Source organism: Pocillopora damicornis, chromosome 5, assembly GCF_964200805.1.
Source record: "Pocillopora damicornis chromosome 5, jaPocDami1.2, whole genome shotgun sequence".
In the NCBI taxonomy this organism is placed as follows: domain Eukaryota; kingdom Metazoa; phylum Cnidaria; class Anthozoa; order Scleractinia; family Pocilloporidae; genus Pocillopora; species Pocillopora damicornis.
The window spans coordinates 1,277,904-1,294,775 of record NC_142674.1 but is presented as its reverse complement, the minus strand read 5'-3'; the positions used below and the strand labels follow the sequence as shown (position 1 = coordinate 1,294,775).

The following is a 16,872-nucleotide window of genomic DNA, read 5'->3' as shown; positions in this document are numbered from 1 at the left end:
TTTTTTTTTTTTTTTTTTACCGCTTCACATTATTGTAACTGTGTTCAGTAACAGCCTTTGAACAGATCGGTTTATCTTTCAAAGCGGTCAAACTCTCATGCTGTATATTCACGGGTACTTAGTCCATATAATTTAATTGTCGACAAACTGAAATGCATCTACTGCTCTCAGGAGATCGTGTATTAGTATTGAATTTTTAAATGGTTCGAGTGGATGTCGACATACATGCCTCCGTGAATCAAAGTTGTCCTAAAAGCTGAGTTGACGCAAGACAATGAGGTAGAACGTGTGAGCCGTTTCCCACTGATTTTAACGCCTGACTTATTTCAACCTATTTTCTTAACCGAGTTTCCTTCGTGCTCGTATGAAGGTTGTCGTCTGAATTCTATGAGTCAAAGTACTTTGGACTATAAAATCACAAATCAAGGAAATAATTTAACGCGTCATCCTTCTTTTATTTAGCATTTAATGATTACAGAGTGAAGTTTTCACGTTAAGAGGACAACTCAGCCAGGGTTATTTTAACTCTGCTTTACCATCCCTCGTTTCTAGTGTATAACTGGTGGAGGCTTTATTTCTTTGCTGTTGTCAACGGGCTTTACTTTGGGTGCTGGAGGATTTATTGGAGGAAATATCGTAGGCTTAGGTTCTTCCTTTTTTTTGTCACCAAACTTCTTCACTTTCCCCTGCCTCCCGTGCTCAGCGGGCGCAGGCTCCAAATCCCTATTGTTGTTAACGGGCCTCACCTTGGGTTCCGGCGGATCTATGCGAGGAAACACTGTAGGCTCTGGTTCCTCTTCCTCGTTGACATAAGACAATTTGGCATAAGGAACTTCTATTTCCTTGCTGTTATCGATGATTTTTACCACAGGTCCTTCAGGGTATATACGGGGAAATAGTGGGAACTTCTCTCCCTGGTCTTGCATTGCAGTTAAATTTGCAAGTGCATCATTCATCTCAGAGATCGGTCGTGATGGATACCACTTAGATTTAATCTCGTTCTCGGTGATTTCTTCAAACTGGCCTTCCATGGTGAACGCATACAGGTCTGAATTAATGAGTTGGTCGATAAAGTACTTACTGTATGGATAGCGCTGTTTTAAAGCAAGCCATTGCCAAGGGTACATATTCTGCTCGATCTGGTCCTTAAGGTCGTCATAAAATGGTTTATCAGCACTCCCAAACGTGTACGACAGTTTTTTCCTATCTCCAGATCCGCGGTGCTCCTGGTGGAAATTTGGAAAATTCCCATAATAACCACCTCCCCATCTCATGTAACCTTCCAGTTTGACAGAGAATGTGGGAACGATCGTAGCTGTATATGGAATTGTAACTTTTTGAGGCTTTTTGAAGGCGTGCCATTCAGAAAATGTTTTTGGGGGTAGTTGTTTAGCTTCTTTGATGGAAAGAATGTGCCAAACTTCGTTGACTGTGGTATCCTCCTGATCTCCTCCCCATTCATAGCTAGAACTTCTTTTGGCAGAAAATCCCACCCCACCTGTTGTGCTTGGTGGCTCGTACTCTATACCCACTTCCAACTCAATTTTGGAATCCCAACTGGTTTTTTGAACATTTTTCAAGGTGCTTGCAACTCGAAACTGAATTTCGACCTCAGAGTCATACCCTGGTGTTGACTTTTTATTCGAGGATACCCTGCTGTAGCTTCTATCAGGAGAATTCATCAACCCCTCTTCCTGGTCCAGTGGAATTGTTTGCTTAACGGACTTTCCAAATTTTACATCTTTCATTGTAAATTTGAAATTTTCGTAAGTAATCTTCAATCGAACGTCTTTCTTAGGTCCCTCACCCAGGCAAGAAGATTTGTAGGCTGATTCCCACGTGTCTTTATTCCGCCGGAAGTGTTCTCCAGCATATCGTGACCAACACCCACCAGCCCAAGCAAATCCCATCATGTTAGCCAACTGTCCAATGTTAAACATGGTGGCATCCATTACACGTTGTTTAAGTCCCTCCATGTTCTTTAGCTGTGGAATACCTAAACGGAAAGATAAACGTGCGTTTCGGACCAAGCTTGAGGCCAAGATGGCTAAATATTGGCCGTTCTTTTTTGAGGTTTTATGGACCGAGAGGCAAAAAAAAAAGGAAAAAAAAAGGACCGAGTTTAGTGTCCAGCCGTTTTGACAAAACAAACTTGGTCAGTATAGGATTCGTTAAAAAGCGAAAAGGTTTCCCTTTCTTTTTCGTCGTTAGCTTGCTTTTTAAATGTATCTCATCATTGCTCTTACGAATCAAATTCACTCATGATCAATTGCACAAAATTCTTCGTCATTCATGAACATAGATCTTTACCAATATACGAAATCGCTAGCGCTAAACGATTTTTTTTATTAATTTTTCCTGCTTTTTTAATTGATCTTTTAAATATTTTCTAAATTGACCTTATATTTCGAAGTGCCAAGATGTAATTGCAGAAATTACAGTGCTGCTACAAACACATATAGCAGTATGCTTTTCAACAATTCGTAAAACTTACTTTCCACCATGCGGCAGCATTTGAACTTTTTGATGCTGGATAGCTTTCCTCCAGAATCTTGGTTTTCAAATCCAGCAATAAAAAAGCCATCCCTCTTGCACTCACTAAGACCGGCTTTGTTAAACGTATTGCTCACGTCCTCTAGATAGCACTCGTGATGTTCATAAGGATGATGGGAGGGTTTGCAGCATTTGCCCCAGTCAATACTACCGACATCTTTGCCGTACACGTCTCCGCGGGACACACTTCGGAGGTAGAACCCAGCAGGACAGTTGCTTATTCCAGTCCTAGGAGCATTTTACAACGAGTTCACAATCATGAAAAAGATCAGCAACAACAAGAATGACTACGACATGGGAAATGAGCATTTGTGCAGAAAATCACTTCATTATTCAGCGAAATGAAGGGCTGCTGTGGAAAAGTATATTCGATCCCGTGAGCAATTCAGATTTTTTTTTTAATTCATTCAGTAGAAGAGTATTGACTTTAATTTAAAAATCAGTTGTGGTGAGCGAATGACAAAAGCTGGATAGTTGTTGGTACCATTAATTAAGAAGCGTAATTAAGCGAAATTTGAGCTCCAAAATAAAGAATCTTATTTAAATTAAGCACACCACACCCCTGCATCAATGTGAAAGATTTCTTTGCTGAGCATAACTTGAAATCACTTGTCAGAATCTGAGCAGCTACACACCTACCCCTCCCGTAACCCAACATTGATTTCATCTGTAAATCGCTGGTCTCCCGTTGAAGTCACTAGTACTACCGATGTCGATCGCGACGTTTCGAATGCATATTGCTAATCTTCTTTAGCGAGTTTATAAGGCCGACTGGATAAATTACAGACCGAAATTTTGACTGAAGATGTTACCTGTCCATTGATCTAATCCAGTCAAACATCTGACACTGGGTTGGGACTCCCCAGAACGTCTTATCTCTTTCACAGCACTTCGCTTTCTTTAGTCCTGGCAAGTAGTCATTTCCATCCCTTTCAAAACCGACGAGGTATTTAAACATATCACATTCCTTCTCTCCTTTAATTTTAAAATTCCAGTCTCGCATGACGCAATTGCGTGCATCTAAAAAGAATGAGAAAAACAATAACAGAAAAAAAAAGGATTACCACCCTGAAAGTGCTTTTCTTTAGGTAAACTTGTGGCTTTTCCCTGAAGAAAAGTGGTCTTTGTTTATGTTCTTAATCGAAAGACCAGAATCAGCCATCGTGGTAAGTGTCACTTTCCTGTAAGTGCACTATGCCTCAACTCTTACTTAGTCTTAATACTCCACCTAAACAAACTCAAGATCTACATAAAGCTGTCTTTTAGTGATAGCCGCTTCAACGATAAATAGGACAAAAAGATACGAGTTGATCGTGACTGATCAAGCCATTGATCAAGTCATTGCATAAGAAGGAATGTAAAACATTCAGCCTATGTCGGGTACGGAGTTTTTGCTTTCTACACACTAGTTGGGCACCACTATAAACTGCACTACGAGACCTCATGCTAGGACTGATAGCTCAGATTTTCCCTACTCCCTAAAACTCGCCTTGGTAATATTTGGGCTCAGTCCTCGCCGAGGCCTGAATTTTTTCAGGCTTCCTCTTTTTATACCAAAACTGAAATTTCAGTCTATTTGCAAAAAACCGTTATTTTTCCAACAAAAGTACCGGCATATCACAATAAAAATTGTCTTTTTCAAAAATATTTCAACAACATACCTGAAAAAGACGCAGAGGAGCCTAATAACATCAATATCAGCCCGAAAAAAGTAGTTGACAACATTTCGCCCTGCGAAATCTCCTTGGAAATAGTTACGACTGAAATGAAAGACACAGAACAGGTTCATCTACGAACCAGGTGGACAATCAGACATGATTTGATGCTACTCTAGTTTAAAGATTTAATGAACGTAACCCACAAGTTACAATTCATAGACCCAACGTTTCGACACTTCTGTCTAATGCTTTCATCAGGGATGATCTGATCGCCGCAACAAGACGTCCTTTTATATGATCACTAATTGGCTGCCCTTTTTATTAAGATTCAAGAAAGATTCATGCGATCTTTTTAACTGTCGAACAGATGTTCATTAATGAAGTAAATCTAATCAAGTAGATGTTTGAAGTTTCATTCAAGTTATCACATAACTTAGTCAAGGAAATCAGCTGCAGTCCAAGCTCTCAGGTATAATTCGATTTACTTTGTTCTTGCACTGCTTTATTCTCGGTGTACGGTGCAGTGCTTTGAAAAGATATTCTTAAAATAAGATAAAATCAAACGACTAGAAAAACTACAATGAAATGTATGCTAAATACGAGGGGTCTGGACACACTCACTGAGACCAAGTGTTGATTTATAGATCCTATAATATTGGATTCTGTGTCCCGTTGCTGTTTCCAGAAGCTGACACCGGCATCAGTTAGGAGTGATTTGGTTGTAACGTGTAGAGCAATTAGTAAATCGACATTCGAGAGATACCTATTAACCCGTGCAAGCGTCAATCTTGAATAGCATGTAATATGTCAAACGCTAATTACGTTTCTACAGAAAAGTGCTCAATCAAAGAATATTTGGCAACCTCCCTAATACGTTATTATCAGATTGTACTCTAAGAAAGGAAACTATCGCTAACATACAGGAAAAACTACATCAAAAAAAAGTTTCACAAATCTATCAAAACGGTAGAATTATGCGTTCAATGAATTTCCCTTGTTTAAGTTCATGAATAACTTAAAAGCACAAATTGTTTTAGAAAGCAAATTAATGGGAACTATATTGAAAGGGTGAAATAATGGCGCAGCCAAACAATGATTAACACCCTTAGCTTCTTGTCTGTCAGCTGTACCTTCTCTGATTTCGAAAGCAACATAAGTCCTCTTTGTTGTTTTCATCGTCTATGGGAAATATTTTAATTAAATCAAAAGTTGCAAAGTAAGGCTCTCTAATCCTTAAGGCTTTGAAAGGCTTCATTATTAAATGATGAAGCATGACACCAGTTACTCATGAAATGAGACAAAATGTCCCAACTAATTAGTTTATCAGGATATCTCGTTATTTTCTAAACTTTCTCATTGGTGTCCTAATTGTCCATCAAGGACAAACTTGAACAAAAAATGAGTAAATAAAGTTGAGTACTGAGTGGACAAAACTAAAGGTCATTAGCAAAACAAAACAAAACTGCACTTCCACGAGCATGAGTCTCATCAGTGTAAATGTGGCTTTAAAATGGTTGCCATGTGCAACAAGATTAATTGTTAAAAGAGACGATTGATCAAAGAAAATTAAAAGAATGTTGGACACAACTTTATTGGTTTGTCGCAGTGCTTTATCGATTTTTATATTTGTTTTGCTTAGTTTCGTTTTTTTTCTTTTTTTTACTCACAGGTGTGCCCATTCATCCGATTTGTGCTTGAAAAACTTGGCAGTATTCCTTGCAACACGCGCCTTTATTTTGTAGTGCGCCTTGCGCAAAAAGAAATTTTGACTGAGGCAGGCACCCGTGGATGTCGCAAAGTAATAAAAAGTGGCCTGTCGTTTCATTCACGTTCTATGGCTAAGTGGGTCAATTAAACTCATATACATTTTTCCGTTGAGGTTCGCCTTAAGTCCGGATTCATCTTGACCAGGTGTGCTAAAGCCAAATTTCTAAATTTCAATTCAAAAATAAAAGTAATACCCATTATTGCGATGATTTGTAAATCAGCGAAACATTTTGCTCAATAAATACTAACTTTGTTGTATCAAGATGAGAGTCTTGTGTGATTGTTTTGGTTATTTCATGTAACAGGTGCATGCATCTTTAAGGAAACACTTTCGATTCAGCTGGTTTTAGAAGAAAATTTATCGGTAACAGGTGTAATCTTATCTTAAAAACAAAGAGTAATTTTACTCTCAGCTTATCCCGCAGTTAATAATTCATAGATTACTTTCATGGTTCCTTTGACGTACCGACTGACTATGTAATAAGCTCTTTGTGATTCATGAAATAAGTAATTTTTAACACAACCCTCGCTTTACGGACCGAAGAGTCGTGCTGGGTAAGTTATGCCTAGAAGGTGTTATTATCATATTTTTTTTCCTTTTTCTTTTCCTATTCGCTTCTCCGTTAGTCGAAGTTTTTTTTTTTTCAAAACGTGTTTGCGGGGAATGTCTTTATGAAGATTTTCATGTAGGGTTGTGATGAAATTTGCCATTCTTGCCACTTTCAGGAAGTTTTCCAAGATCGCATTAGTTTATCTGTTATAAATATAATTCATAAACCACTATTATCATTTACAACTTCTCAAACGCAATTTGTGAGCACTGATTATGGAATTATGATCTCTGTATCCTGAATATTGATATTTACGAAATATTGATAGCGCAAAAAGGTAAATCTTTAGCCTAATTGCTATCAAAGACCATTTAGCGTGGCATATATAACTTTGAGAGAAGAAGTAAGACCTACAATCAAAATTTACTTATGTTGAAAATACTCTGTTTTTTTGCCACAACTAATTACCCATTAATTCTTGTTTGCAGGTAATTTAGTGTTAACAACTGAGTTGAAAACGTAAATTGGCCACCGTACGGTGGCCAATTTACGTTTTCAACCCAGTTGTTAACACTAAATTACCTGCTATACTCTCCCACCGACGCAGCATTACAGTTTCTTTAGAAACTTACCCCCTTAATTCTTGTTTGCGTTTGGTATAAAATTCAATACTTTCAGTTTATTGTTTTCGGTCTCTTCTTGGGTGGAAAGTGACTCGATGTTTCAATGTATTCTTAAACATTAATCTCTCGAAAGCAAGAGAGTTATTTTTCCAAAACAACAAGAAATTTTTCTTTGTCTCGTTTTTCTCTTTAGTATAGTCCTAATTTTCTAGCGAACTCGTTTCCATTTTATCTTCTTCTTCTTCTTTGATTTCCTCTGTGGGTAACAGCAGAGGAAGGAATGTTGATCTTATTTTATTATCACTCGTCTTTCTTTTATATATTTTAGCCATATATAGAATGGCATCACTCGCCTTTGGACTGTTGCTGTTTTTGGCGACACTTTGCACGGTTCCAAGTTCAACATTACAAGCGTGTACCCAGTTCACAGATATGGAAACTGAAATGGCCAAGGAAGGATACGCTTACTGTCCACACCAAGATGATAAGTTGTATATGGCTGGATTTACTCGGAAGCAAGGAACTGATGATCTGAGGGACTTTAAAACTTATATTTGCTGTCAGCCTCCTTTAGAGCACAGAAAGAAGCCTTACACGTGTACGTCAGCTGACTGGGACATGAGTTTTTCAAGGTGTGTTATTTTGAAACGGAGTTATCATTTTATTCAGGCGAGTTTTCAATCGTTTGCTAACCATGATCACTGAACCAAACGTAATATGTTTGTAGTCTTATACAGTGTTACTGAGTGTTGCGCACTTTTGAGGCGTTTGATGGATTTTTTTTTGAGTGTCCCTTATTTAACTACTCGGCCTTGTCTTACCTTGTACCAGTGTTTAAACGACACTCTAGTGTCTGCTAAGCCCGAAAGAAAAACACACAAAAAAGCAAACAGACAGGCAAAAGAAGCGTTTAACGTTACCCATCACGTTACCCATTGGCCCATTCAAGCAGCTCTATTACTTTCATAACCTCTAAACATCTGTTCACAATTTGAAGTTAATGCTGGTAATATTCATGCATTCCAATCCACTTCAACTGCTCGTCTGTGCTTCTATTTGCTTCGAAGGGAGGGCTGGGCCATTTGTCCATCAGGGCATTTCCTTCGTGAACTTCATCGTGGTGAAAGCCATGAACTGAAGAGCATCAAGTGGGCCACATGCTGTAAGCCAGCACTTCATCCTCATTGGTACAAACAATGCTATGAGCAAGACGTTGGGCAAGGCATGAAGTGCACCAGGAATGGTTATTATGTGGTGGGAATTCATAGAGGTGCCTCTGAAAAGCTTTCCAGCATCAATAAGCTTAGATGCTGCAACATGTATGATAGTAGGTATCTTTTTGAGGCTAGGTGACCATGTGGCTAACATAGATTCCACTTCGAAATAATTAATTCAATTATTGGCCGTCATACAATTGATATTAATGAATTATGAAACCAGACGCCATCAAACTGAGGCATCGCTAAACACGCTAGGTGAGATGAAGGAATTGCCACGCTATCCGGTGAAATCTAGGCTATCTTGTTGGCGTTACTTGCATTTAACCCTTGAAAGCGAACTACTTTTGGCCCTATCATCATTGTCTTATTGACCTGGCATTCCCTTGCCAAGATGGCTGGAAATTTCCCTTCCTCTGTGGTCTAGTACACTCCCCCCCCCCCCACCCCCGAAAGGATGTCACGTTATGTCATGTTTGCCTTACACGTGATGCCCCTTCTATGGAAGTAAGTTATTTGTTTTTCCTCGACAGAGCCGTTAGTGCTCAAGTCAGTATTAGACGTCAAGACAAGAGTCATGGATATTACACAAGATAACCTGGCCTTGTTGGCCAGTTATCTCGGCTATGGTTGGGCGAGTGGCTGTCGAGGTAGAGTTGCTGGTCAGGACTTTGTACGGGACGGTGACTCCTGGAGGTCACATTACCAGCGAGGATGTAGCGGATACATGTCAACGACTCGTCTGAAAATCCATTACGACAACTTTTCGTTCAGAGTAAAGAACATTGACTATGGGAGGCCGGAAATTGAGTCAATGAAGCCCATTGTGCAAGATGTCGGAGAGTTAAAGAATCTGGATTCCCAAACAGTGAAAAGTACGATAGCAAGACAAATCAAGACTGTTCGCACTGTGACTCATTCGTCTTCCACCAGGTTCAAATCAGGTTGGGGTGCCTCCATCACTCTCAGTTACAAGTCTCCAGGATTGGTGGGCGAGGTTGCCACGGGAACCTTCAAGGCATCTGTGACGTTGTCAGGGGGAAGGGAAAGTGCCCAGTTGAACACAAATGAAAATGGTGATATTAACTGGGATATTGTGCAAGTGAAGGAATCGCAGAAAACAGAAGGCAACTCAGGTTCTTCGTATCAAATAACTACCTCCCAGAAGAAAGTCAATGTTCCTTACAAAGCCACCATACAAGTTCAATTCACTGCTACCCTCGATGGCTTCCTTATTTGGGGAGGAGGTCCTAATGGGGATAATCCTAACTACCACGAGAGTTATCGAGGCTCCGGCGAGCGGCCTATTTTTAAGTACCAAATTGGCACAAAGAAGGTACCCTTCTATAATTTCTTGAAGCAGGCGAGTCAAAGAGGTGACAGTCCTTGGTTATGGAACCTAATGAAGCAGGATCGGCCATATGTCAAAACCATCATAGACATACTCACCGACGAGACTCTCTACGAATTTGATCTCGAGGGAAAGTTCCATGATATGGCTGGTCTCGATTTCAATGTACAGTGGGATGATGTAGCAGTCGGGAGCGGTAATTCTACCATCATTGCATGAAGAACTGTAGCAAGTGAAAATTTGCATTATGTTTTCTTACCTAACAGTAGCACATTGTTGGATGAAGAATTTCAATATCGTGAATAAATTAGAGAAAAAATAACTTTTGTGTGGTTATTGAGATTCTCTCTATGCTTGCACAATTACGTCACATGAGCTGAGTATTATTCACTCAAATGATTATTGCGCACCGTGAGGAACATTTCATTTCACAAGTTACTTTCTAGAAATCATACAAGTTTTTTGACATCTCAGTTTTCTCCTCATCCCTATTAAAGGGAAAGTACGGTCTGAAAACATTTTACCTCTATTGAAAGAACTCTTCCTCAGGAATTGGAAAATAATTGCCGTTTTGTCCAGTTTGCCTTGCCATTGTGACAGTAGCGCTTTGAAGTTGCTCTTATCTACAACTTTCGCGACTAGTGAAACGCCATCTTGGATATGACGTCAGCTATGACGTAGCAATAGTAAACCTCGCTCAACGCTTTGACCAGATTCACCCTTTCGAAGAGTATTTCTTATGACAGTTAAACTATGGTCAATTGTCTTGTGGTTAACTGTCATAATACTTACAAAAATACAGAACGGAAAGGAGTAAGCTTCCACAAGCTACACGAAAATGAAAATTTAAAGAAAATCTGGCTGGCAAAAATAAATCGCGTGGACGATTTGCCGAAACCCACGAACTACTACGTCTACTCGGATCACTATATCGAGGAAGACTTCGAGCGGAATATTTAGGGTTGAAAGTTGTGCCTTCTGACTTTTACTTCAGACTGAAAGCTATGTTTACCTTTCACATATTCAAAATGTGTTTTTTCTTTAATTTTTTTAAAAAGAACCACTGTTATGGAAGCGAAACAAATTGAAGCTCGCATTTGTGAGTGACCGCGTGTGGTAAATTCGGTCGCGACCAAAGGCGACTTTCGCCGTTTTTCCCCAAACATTTTCCCCAAATATTTTTACAAAGTAGTATTTATAACTATATTAAAAGGCACCTGAATATTTATTAGTTTTTGAATCACCGTAAAATTGTATACTAGTTACTATGTGTAAATAAAAAGACAATAAGGAAAACCATTAGTGTCTCTAAGTGTCAAAAATACATTCCCTGACTCCCAAAAAACATCGCACTCACGGCATGTATCCAGATTTGGAAAAAAATTAAGTAAGTGAAAAAAACAGAAATACAAAACTTGAATAATCCGCCTAATATGCCACAAGCATTTACATTGTTAATTTTATGTTTTTGGAACAGACCGTTCAAAGTATTTTAATGATTGGAACTGGAGTCGATACCGCCTTAGAAAGACTTCCTCGAATGTTTAATGAATACAAAGACAATTTTGTTGATTAAACGTGACTATCCCAGCCATAAGTCATTCTCCTTGGCATCTTTAAAGACTGAATAATTTCAGGCTGCATCTGGGTAATTGCTTCCTATTGATGCCCCAATACACGAAAGAATCAAGCCTTTCTTCCCTTTACCAAGACTGTTATAAGTCCACTAAGTAGACTGTCTATAACCTGCCAATCGCATACTCCTAAGAAAAAAACAAAATACACAGATACATGGTCGGAACGGAACCCAGACAAATGCATTTGAAACAAAAAAAACTCTACTTCGCGGAGCAGGCGCCCATTTGTATTGAGATCAAAATCCTAAGCTAACATTGCTCGACACGGGAGACTTCCTGACGCTCGTCGTTTAACGTGAGGCTCTGTTTACACGTAACATATTTGGAATAGTGGACCTCTCTTTTTTTAAGTTTTCCAGAGTAGGTAATGTGATAATTGTCTTAGGTACTCTTTCTTTCAATTTTGTCTCGTTCACGTCCATACTAACTCATGATTTACCTCCATTTGGAAAACAAAGTATATCAACCCACGAGGTCTATATACAATTAATATTGCGGTGAAGTTCACCCTTAGGACCAAAGATTACCACATCACTTGTAATAGAAGGGCTGACAACAAACTGCATTTCTTTCTTACGAAACTTGAGCGTTTTGTTTGCGTGAATTTTGTGAAAAATGTTTATTCTGCCGGTGCTTACTAATTTGACAGATAATCCTCAAGACTATCATTTCTCACTTAGTGCATGCCAACAAGGGCTTTTCTTAAGCTAGTAAACACGCAGGTCCAAATGATCCGTGTTCAGTAATACACTGAAGCCTGCATTGTTCCCTGCAATTTCAATGATAGTTCATTTCACCCAGTTAGTAGTGTGAAATAAATCCGTCGAGGGCACTGCGCTGTTCTTTTGTAAAAAAAATAAAAAAATTATCACTGTAGAAACAAAGATTTTATTTGAGAAGAATTAATTACCTTCCAGATCGAGTCAATCACCTAGTACGTTAATTTCTTGACAGCATATGCACTCGTTTTCTGTTGGCAGCTCCACTCGCGATTCCCGGGACGTGAGCGCGTAGAGGGTTCTCTTTGTATATCTTCGTGAGTTTCTTCGTCAACAGAAATTTCTTCTTCTCCTGAAGACGAGCTATGTTGCGGCTCAAACATGAATGGATGAATTACACTGTCTGGATTAAGATCCAAGTCGAAAATTGAGTCATTATCGCTCTCCTCGCCGCTGATTTCTACGTTTTCATTCATCTTGGTCGAGATTACAATGCTTGACTATTGCTACGTCATAGCTACACCATGACAAAGGTGTAGGATTTCAATTCGAAAACGTCAATTTTTAAAAACGTGATTTTTGGCAACGACAACCCTTTCAGCTTAAATGAATAGCCAATTAAGAAAAACGAGTCAGGACCCTTTGATTTAAGCAAACTTATTCTAGACCGTACTTCCCCTTTAAGGGCAACTCACATGTCAATTTGTGACGTTCTCTCAACTTTGGTGGCTTATAAAGCTTAGCTAACCAGGGCATCTTGAAAAGATCGCGGTGTTAAAAGTTCAAATTAACCCTGTTGAAGCTAGGCACATTTCCCAAACTTTGATACATAAAAGCGAAAAATCCCCTATAATGTCCACTTCTACTTTTAAAGCAATGCATTTATATGCAGTTCCTTGTATAAACGAAGCTGCATGAATCCATACCTAGAGTCACAAACTTTTTTAATCGCAAAGTCAGTAAAAGGACACATTAAAAAGGTTACTTGCTTGCAGATTTACCTCCAATAAAGACGTTTTCAATGAACAAAACATGGCGAAAAAGTGAATTCAGACTTTCATATAGCCAAAAACTTTCATATCGGCCGTTTTATTGTAGAAAGTCGCCACTAACCATAAGCTCTCTCGATGAAGTGATTGACGCCATGTTTTTTGATATTATTCACTCCTATTCTCTGCAGCGAATTTCAAGCTACTTACAAGTGCCCCCGTTTAAGCGTTATATTGGATGTTTCATCGTAATTTTAGCCAAGAAATAGTAGGCCGTGGAAAATACTCGACTGATATCAGGCCACGCATAATTGAATTGTGTCAGTCTTATGTAACTAAGGTTACTTTAAGAGTCTGGCGCTTATAGAGCCTTAAGTGACAGCAAACGTGTGCAATGAAGGGTGCTGAATCCCCAATATACTTCCTACGTAGATGTTGCGGGCTGAAATTAGATATCTCCTTAGAATTCAATATCGTGCCTTTGAATGAATATTTAGTTCACTGACGTTATCATACCTTTTAATATACTGTTCAGGTTGCTGAAATTCCTAACCAAACTTTTATGAAAAGATTCATATGTTTCAACAGTGGCTACGATAAATTCAAAGAACCGATTTTTACGGTGAATTTTCAAGGCAACGTAACTTGGGAGAATCTTTGGAATTTGGCTTACAATTTTATTAAATTCTATTAATTTTAATATACAACAAAAGAGTAACTTGATTTTGTTATGAAGAAAGTACTGACTGGGAAAATATGAAATACTGTACATTAACTGAGGTTGTAACAAAGTTGACCAAAGGAAGTGTTTTTCGTCCTGTCTCGAGCACGGAACATAGATAAAAATTTACAGTCGCCATGAAGAATGACGCCTCAGACGCTCGGATTTCTCGCTCTTTGCTTTGCTACGTCATTATTAATTTCTTGTCTTACACGCCTCCTATATCAATACTATGATCAGCAATTTCTAAAGCGTTAAATGACGCGTTTCACGCTTGGGAAAGGGCGTAAAACATCTTTCTTTAGCAAACAGAAACAGTCACATCAAAGATTTGAAGGAGCATAAACAGAGAAAAGAATCCAGACGAAGTGAAGCCGGAAATTGAGTCAATGAGACCAATTGCGAACAAATGAAACAGTCATGTGAAAGATTCAAGGACCATGGAAATAAATAAAGTACCAGAAGTATGATTTTTAGAGAAAAAATACACCATCTTTCTCATTCTTTTCACAGATATGATTTTTGTTGTAACTTTAGGAATGAATAAGTTGTTTAAATAAGGGTCACGCTTACTGATTACGATTGGTCGAGAAGTACTCTTAGGTATATCACGTGTTTGTTATAGCGCTATTTCAAGAAAATATGTGATGAATCTTGCCTATTTAACAATATTGTCTTAATAGAAGCTTCGTTGAGGCAGGCTGTTTTCTATTTTAATCAGTCAGAGTTTAAATGCGGTAAATCAAAGGCCAAGTAGTCACGAGAGAGATTAACAATCATTGCACTATAACATGATATTAAGCCTATGATCCATTGAAGTAACAATAATAAGTAATAAGTAATAAAAAAATCCGTGAAAATTAATGTGGATGTTGAAAACGACCACCCAGATCTGTCAAATTCAATTCTGACTTGGAACATTTTATTGTTTTTCAAACCTTAAATGTTTCGGTGATTTATATCCCTGAGCTATTTACGATTTACAGTATTCCCTGAGTGCCATATCGTTTAATATCATCCATATATCATAGCTCCACGATATATCATTTACATCCAGCAAAATATCCGGCTTCCTCCTGACGATTTCTCGTTTGCACCGAACGACATACCTTAAGCAAATCTGGAGAAAAGTGTAAATACGAAGTTTGCCTTCCGAATTGTAACAGTCAACAGCTTTCTTTTGACTCGGCTTCGGTGAACTTTGACTTCTTGTGGATACTATCGAAGTAGTTGCACTTTACAACTTTGGTTTGTGTTGAACGCCAATATATCACTTACACGGCTCATCATCAAATAATATATCAACTACATCCGGTAAAATATCCGGCCTAAGCTTGACGATTTCCCGTTTACACTGAGCGACGTATCCTTCGGAAAATCTGGAAAAAAGTGCAAATACGAAGATTGCCTTCCGAATTGAAAACGAACACCCAGATCTGTCAAATTCAATTCTGACTTGGAACATTTTATTGTTTTTTAAACCTTAAATGTTTCGGTGATTTATATCCCTGAGCTATTTACGATTTACAGTATTCCCTGGGTGCCATATCGTTTAATATCATCTATATATCATAGCTCCACGATATATCATTTACATCCAGCAAAATATCCGGCTTCCTCCTTACGATTTCTTGTTTACACTGAACGACTTATCCTCAGGCAAATCTGGAGAAAAGTGTAAATACGAAGTTTGCCTTCCGAATTGTATCAATCAACAGCTTTCTTTTGACTCGGCTTCGGTGAACTTTGACTTCTTGTGGATACTATCGAAGTAATTGCACTTTACAACATTGGTTTCAGTGTGCTGAAACGCCAATGTATCACGTACACGGCTCATCATCAAAAATAGTTGATAGTTGCAATATCTACCACGTGCACGTCGCGCTTTAAGAAGGTTACTGTAAGGGTATGATATGGTATAGACAGCGGCGGAAGCTACCAGAAAACACAACGATAAGTTTAGTTTTCAAAACTATTATGGTCACTTCAAAAGTTGCAAAGTGTTGTACTTGGCGCTCGCATAAAACAACTGTGCTAGCAAAGCGAATGCCTCACTCTGCTTAGAATTCGTTCAACTCCAAACGCAAGATTTTCATCAATAGACTAGCGCACGATGCCTCATATCTTTATTTCAAGTGCTAATATCTATTAATTGGAATATATAATTCTATATTTTTAACAAATGTCGATAATAATAATATTTTATATAAAATAATAACTAATATGTTTGCTGAGGAAAAAAACAAAATATAATTAAAAATCTATGAACTTTGATTGAAATAGGTAAGGTTTATCGAGGCTAAAATATAGCAATAAAGAATCAAAGCCTGATATTGAGAAATGTAAAAAAACATTGGCGGTAAAAAGACCAAGGAAATGGCACCTTTAATAACGTCAATATCAATATCAATTGTTCTGTATGTCACGTGGAAGCCTCTTAAACAGACAAGAGACTAGTGCACTCTTGAGCGCTAGGATTGATTATTGAAAAAATCTAACAGATCAAGAGATCTGTCTCAAATTGACGCTAATACTCGAACATATCGTTTTTGGAGACATTACATCCATTTTGCATTTAGCTGAAAATGAACTCTTAGCTTGACGCAGATTCATATTATTAAACCTTTAAAATTTTAAGGTGACCCAAGTGGTGTGGCTATTTTCAAACTACAATTCTTTCAAGGCTAGTCCCTTGAGCAAGGTATCAAAAAAATGACCAGTAATTTCTAATAATAACAGCACAGCCTCTTAGAAACATCCTTAATTTTCGCTGTATCTGCCTGAAACTCGATGATTACCTTTCCAACAAGATTTTAGGTATGTGCAAAGAGTAAATTTGAAAAAAAATAGGAACGAGAGTAAATCTAGTAAAAAGATTTCGATTGCGAAGAATTTCTGGACTTATCAATGTCGAAATTGCAAAATTGTTCTAAAGGATTGACTCAGTATCTTCCTAGAAAGACAAAAATAATCGTTCTGTTTCATCAAAAACGCCAGTTGGAAGGAAAAATTCTCAAGTAACAATATCGAGATATTCTTAATTATAATTTAACAAAAAAACAAGAAAAAAAACGAAAAAGAATTGT

At 38.1% G+C, this 16,872-nt stretch overlaps 2 protein-coding genes across 2 annotated transcripts; one reads left to right on the top strand and one right to left on the bottom strand.

Annotated features, from left to right (window-relative positions):
• Nucleotides 1-431: 431 nt before the first annotated feature.
• Nucleotides 432-4,947, bottom strand: LOC113667872 (uncharacterized). Its single transcript, XM_027183738.2, has 5 exons — nucleotides 4,833-4,947; nucleotides 4,215-4,313; nucleotides 3,366-3,573; nucleotides 2,495-2,781; nucleotides 432-1,996 (listed from the first exon to the last, which is right to left on the bottom strand). Exons 2-5 carry the CDS (start codon nucleotides 4,276-4,278, stop codon nucleotides 549-551), a joined length of 2,007 nt encoding a protein of 668 aa, XP_027039539.2. The 5' UTR covers nucleotides 4,279-4,313; nucleotides 4,833-4,947; the 3' UTR covers nucleotides 432-548.
• A 1,479-nt stretch (nucleotides 4,948-6,426) lies between these two features.
• On the top strand, nucleotides 6,427-10,042 carry LOC113667858 (uncharacterized). Its single transcript, XM_027183722.2, has 4 exons — nucleotides 6,427-6,533; nucleotides 7,481-7,784; nucleotides 8,220-8,479; nucleotides 8,903-10,042. The coding sequence occupies exons 2-4, from the start codon at nucleotides 7,492-7,494 to the stop codon at nucleotides 9,937-9,939; spliced, it is 1,590 nt and encodes a 529-aa protein (XP_027039523.2). The 5' UTR covers nucleotides 6,427-6,533; nucleotides 7,481-7,491; the 3' UTR covers nucleotides 9,940-10,042.
• The last annotated feature ends 6,830 nt before the right edge of the window (nucleotides 10,043-16,872 follow it).

What these genes read in the sequence shown, in the direction of transcription:
- LOC113667858 (XM_027183722.2), top strand. Translation starts at nt 7,492, where the DNA reads ATGGCATCACTCGCCTTTGGACTGTTGCTGTTTTTGGCGACACTTTGC. An exon ending in TGGGACATGAGTTTTTCAAG is followed by an intron (nt 7,785 to 8,219) that starts GTGTGTTATTTT and finishes TTTGCTTCGAAG; the next exon opens with GGAGGGCTGGGCCATTTGTC. An exon ending in ATGCTGCAACATGTATGATA is followed by an intron (nt 8,480 to 8,902) that starts GTAGGTATCTTT and finishes TTTCCTCGACAG; the next exon opens with AGCCGTTAGTGCTCAAGTCA.
- LOC113667872 (XM_027183738.2), bottom strand. Translation starts at nt 4,278, where the DNA reads ATGTTGTCAACTACTTTTTTCGGGCTGATATTGATGTTATTAGGCTCC. An exon ending in CTCCTCTGCGTCTTTTTCAG is followed by an intron (nt 3,574 to 4,214) that starts GTATGTTGTTGA and finishes CATTCTTTTTAG; the next exon opens with ATGCACGCAATTGCGTCATG. An exon ending in ATGCTGCCGCATGGTGGAAA is followed by an intron (nt 1,997 to 2,494) that starts GTAAGTTTTACG and finishes CTTTCCGTTTAG; the next exon opens with GTATTCCACAGCTAAAGAAC.